Below are 5,000 nucleotides of genomic sequence, written 5' to 3' on the forward strand. Positions count from 1 at the left end.
CCAAACCCATACCAATCTCTTTGCATACATCCACAGATGTCAAACACCAAAGATGATGACACACAACCTCAACAGATGGTGATGTATCCATATCTCAATCCCCCGCAGGAATGCAAATAAATGACCACACGAATGCACAAACGCACGCACAAACGCACGCACGCATGCACGCATGCACGCACGCACACACACACAAATGCAGACGCACACGCACACGCACACGCACACGCACACGCACCACACACACACACTGGTCTTTTTTGCTAAGATAGTCCCCTATCACAATTTAGTTCTGCTCCATAGCTGTGAAAGGGCATCTACTGTACAGTATATTAGACACTTGCAGCCTGACGGAAGATGTCTGTGTGTTTGGGTGTTGTATGTATACGTGTGTGTGTGTGTGTGTGTGTGTGTGTGTGTGTGTTTGTGTGTGTGTGTGTGTGTGTGTGTGTGTGTGTGTGTGTGTGTGTGTGTGTGTGTGTGTGTGTGTGTGTGTGTGTGTGTGTGTGTGTGTGTGTGTGTGTGTGTGTGTGTGTGTGTGTGTGTGTGTGTGTGTGTGTGTGTGTGTGATTGTGTGTCTGGTGTGTTTGTCGGCGGTTCTTCTGAGGCTCTTTAAGCAAGTGTTATGGCGCAGCACACCTACTTCCCCAACAGCACAGGTGGTTCTGCCACTCTCAATCCTCTATTGTTTTTTTTTCTGGCTGAAGGTTGCAGTTGGATCAAACGAGCTCGCACAGAGCCACAGTTGGTTTTTTGTTTTGTTTTCTGAAACGGAGTTGAACTCTGGCATGTCTGTCTTGTTTTGCAGGTGATCAGGTGACAGGTTACAAAGTAACGGGGACAGTCATCGCGCACGCTCCCAGAGCACTGCCACTCTAAATAGGCTTCAGGTCTGTGGCTAAGGCCGGATTAACGCACAGGCTAGATGTGGCTGTATCCTAGGGGCCCCCAGCTGCTAGGGGGCCCCTGATTGGCCAAAAGTAAAAAATTGCCAAATTATGACAAGATGCAAAATTAAGAAACTCATCTGTCGTGTTGATTACCGTTGATACACGTTATCCTTACAGTAATTCCTAGCTCGTAATTATGGCACTGTCTATGTAAATTTGTCACCAAATCTGCCTTCTGGGGGGCCACAGAGCAACCTGTAGCCTAGGGGCACAAGGCCATCTTAATCCAGCCCTGTGTGTGGCTGAAGGCTGAGGCTGGAGAGCAGTGATGACTCACAGATCCAATGTTTCTTTGCTCCGCACACCGCTGTGATCAAATGTACCAAGAGATAAAGACGAGCATGGGCCCCGTGAAAGTGCAGAGATTCTGCTCATTAAGACCAGGTGATGTTCTGCGGAGCCGACGGCGAGTCAGTCTCCTTAGAAACGACAACTAAGTCCCCGATGCCAATCCACACCGATGATAAACACGGCAAACGAGGGTAGAAATCACCTTGGCAACCCTCCCTTTCTGCTACTTAAGCAAATATCCTCCGCCAATGAGCCACAACAAAGTGAAGGGCCTCCTTTTTTCCCATTCATTACGCCCATGTACTGCCTGTTGATCAATGCTCCGAGGCGCGCTCACCTGTTCCCGTTTCCAAGACTCATTAGGCAAGAGCCGAGAGGTGCAACTGCTGTCACTGCACAAACAAAGCCCACATCATACTAATCTAGACCAGGAAATAACTGCGGATGTAACGGCGGAATAACACAATTAGCCTAGACTAAATCAAACCAGATCAAACCAGTAGACTCTCAGCAGGGCCGGTTCTAGGCAATTTGCTGCCCTAGGCGAGCAGCGATCTTTCCTTTTCATGGTGTCATACATCTGTTTGAACACAGCTGATCTATTACAATGTAATGTTTAATGCTTATTTAGCTTAATATTGTAATTCTGTGGGCCTTGGTGCCACCCAGGACATTTGGCGCCCTAGGCCACCGCCTAATCTGCCTATGCCTAGCGCCAGCCCTGACTCTCAGACTCACGGGTGGCTAGTTTCGCTGACTTGTGTAAGAGCAGCATCCATGACTTTCTTAGTTTGCAAGGACGCCATCCTAAGGCACTGAGTATTGTACATCCTCTGATATTTTTTCAGATATTTGTCACAAACATTGTGTGAGTGGGGGGCATGCATGCACTCCTGCTGTCGCGAGTGGTGTGGCGTGAGTGTGAGCCAAAATTTGTGTGCGCACATTCGTAAAAGCAGCTGTGAAGGCTTTGGCAAGCGCATCCACTTTACAGGGTATGTTTTCATGCAGATCGCCCTGCCAGTGACTGTGTTTGGTGTCAACTTAAAAAAATAAATAAACAAGAAATATATTAATAAATAAATAAATGCTGGTACAAGCCAGCGCAAAACATGCCTGGCAAACAACGCGGTGGACTGTCACTTTCTGACAAGGTCAGCGCGCAAAGTTTGTTTGCATGCTTGTGTGTTCTCGTGTTTGTTTGCTTTATTTATTTATTTAAAGTGTTCTGGCGGGGACGACCTGGTTCATTCTGTTTTGTGACTGGTGCAGCAGGGTGCTGGCCCCATTTCCCTCTTCAGATAGCCAGATGACTGCATATGCACATGCGCACCAACACGCACATGTGCATATGCATATGCGCACAAACACACACATACATTTGTGTGCGTGTGCGTGTGTGTGCATGTGCATGTGCGTGTGTTTGGATGATGCAGATTGTGTAGATATTGCTGAAGTGTTTACTTATTCATATAATTCTATTATGCCTTCACATCGACTCTCTCTGTCCTTCTCTCTTTCTCCCTCTCTCTCCCTCTCCCTATCTCTTGCTCTATCTTTTTATCTCTCCCTCTTTCTTTGTCTCAGTTCTCCTTCTTTTTCTTCCCCTTCCCTCTCGTTACTTTTAGTTTTTTCCCTTTTTTGCGTTCTCTTGATGTCTCCTTGAGTTTGAAAGCATAGTCTGAGGGCATGATTTGTACTGGGAGAGGCAGTAGATGAAGCCTCTGTCTCTTCTGGCAGCAAGACAGACAGACAGACAGACATCCACGGAGATGAACACACACTCTCTCATACGCAAGACACAAACACACACACACGCACACGCACACGCACACGCACACGCACAGAAACAGAACGAGCGTGTTTTCTCAGGGCATGATTTGGAGTCTGTGGAAGCCGGTATGTTGTGTTGTGCTGTGTGTGTGTGTGTGTGTGTGTGTGTGTGTGTGTGTGTGTGTGTGTGTGTGTGTGTGTGTGTGTGTGTGTGTGTGTGTGTGTGTGTGTGTGTGTGTGTGTGTGTGTGTGTGTGTGTTGCTCTGTGCTCGATGCGATGGCTGACAGCTGGCTCTGAGAGAGTCTGAGACCCCCAATTTGCTGTGTGTCTCCTCCTGTTGTGATGAAACATGCCCCCCTCCCTCCCTCCTCCCTCCTCCCTCCTCCTCTCCTTCTCTCCTTCTCTCTCCAGCCGCCGCTCCCCTGGGAACCCCCCATCACCTTGCACTGCATTATCAGGCCTGGCTGCCACACTCACACACCATTTACTTAGCCCGTCTTTAATACACTCGGCACACATTCAAGGCCTGCCCAGCACGGCACGTGGCCCTGTGTGTGAGCGTTTCTGCAGGTGTGTGTGTGTGTGTGTGTGTGTGTGTGTGTGTGTGTGTGTGTGTGTGTGTGTGTGTGTGTGTGTGTGTGTGTGTGTGTGTGTGTGTGTGTGTGTGTGTGTGTGTGTGTGCAGGGAAGCCGACAGGGGGGCATCAAGGGTTCAGTTGTACCAGGCCCAGGGAGAAGGGGTGGGGGGGGGCAGAATTGGGTCATCATTACATTGAATGTATTGGGTAGGGGGGGGTCTTTCAGATGACTTTGTCCCGGGCCCAGTCAAAGCTATCAGCGGCCTTGTGTGTGTGTGTGTGTGTGTGTGTGTGTGTGTGTGTGTGTGTGTGTGTGTGTGTGTGTGTGTGTGTGTAGCACTGTAGTAGTAGAGTGCAGTGCAGTGCAGCTTGTGCCTCTTGGCGTCTCGAGGGATTTCTGCCATGTGGTTCAGCTTTCTGTTACCTGCTGCCAGAGAGCACGATAAATGTGTTTTAATTATGCAGCTGTCAACATACACACACATTCTCACTCACGTTCTCACACACACACACACACGCACACACACACACACGCGCAAACACACACACACGCGCAAACACACACACACACACACACACACACACACACACACACACACACACACACACACACACACACACACACACACACACACACGCACACACACGCACGCAAACACGCAAGCACACACACACACACACACACACACACACACACACACACACACACACACACACACACACACACACACACACACACACACACACACACACACACACACACACACACACACACACACACACACACACACACACACACACACGTTAAAGAAACATGAGGTATTTCCATGTCCAAATCAAAGGCGACTAACACCCATCCATCCCTCTCCCCTCCCCTACCTCTATTTTTGTCCAATCACAGCTGCCACACCGCCGGGTGACCTTCTCCACGACCAACCAATCGCAAGATCTGGGGGACCCCTCTCAGCACAGCTACTACGACAGCGGCCTGGAGGAGTCGGAGACGCCCAGCAGTAAGAGTTCGTCCGGGCCCCGTATCGGCCCTCTGGCCCTGCCCGAGGACCACTACGAGAGGACCACACCCGACGGCAGCATCGGAGAGATGGAGCACCCCGAGAACGGTAGGGTTGCCAAGCTTTTGTCTTCTTTCCTCATATTTTTTTTTGGTTTCTTTTCCTCATTCACGTTTTTGTTCTTTTTCCTCCTCCTCCTCCTCCCCTTCTTCCTCCTCCTCCTCCTTCTCCTCCTCCTCTTCCTCCTCCTTCTCCTCCTCCTCTTCCTCCTCCTCTCATTCAGTTGTTGTCTAGGTTCTTTTTCCTTCCCACGCTGCTTGAATTCTGCTATTGTTGCGACCCAGCCCTCCATCATCTATTTTTTTTGTATTTTCTTTTTTTTTGTTTCCCTCTCA

General features: G+C 49.5%; 1 protein-coding gene across 2 annotated transcripts in view; it reads left to right on the forward strand.

Moving 5' to 3' along the window:
- Window positions 1-5,000, forward strand: part of LOC134438927 (protocadherin-1-like) — a 297,158-nt gene that overhangs the window by 177,428 nt on the left and 114,730 nt on the right. For both annotated transcript variants that reach the window (XM_063188653.1, XM_063188654.1), the window contains exon 4: window positions 4,494-4,713. In XM_063188653.1, the coding sequence (XP_063044723.1) occupies window positions 4,494-4,713 (220 nt within the window). The remainder of the gene's footprint in view (window positions 1-4,493; window positions 4,714-5,000) is intronic.

Source organism: Engraulis encrasicolus, chromosome 22, assembly GCF_034702125.1.
Source record: "Engraulis encrasicolus isolate BLACKSEA-1 chromosome 22, IST_EnEncr_1.0, whole genome shotgun sequence".
Taxonomy (NCBI): domain Eukaryota; kingdom Metazoa; phylum Chordata; class Actinopteri; order Clupeiformes; family Engraulidae; genus Engraulis; species Engraulis encrasicolus.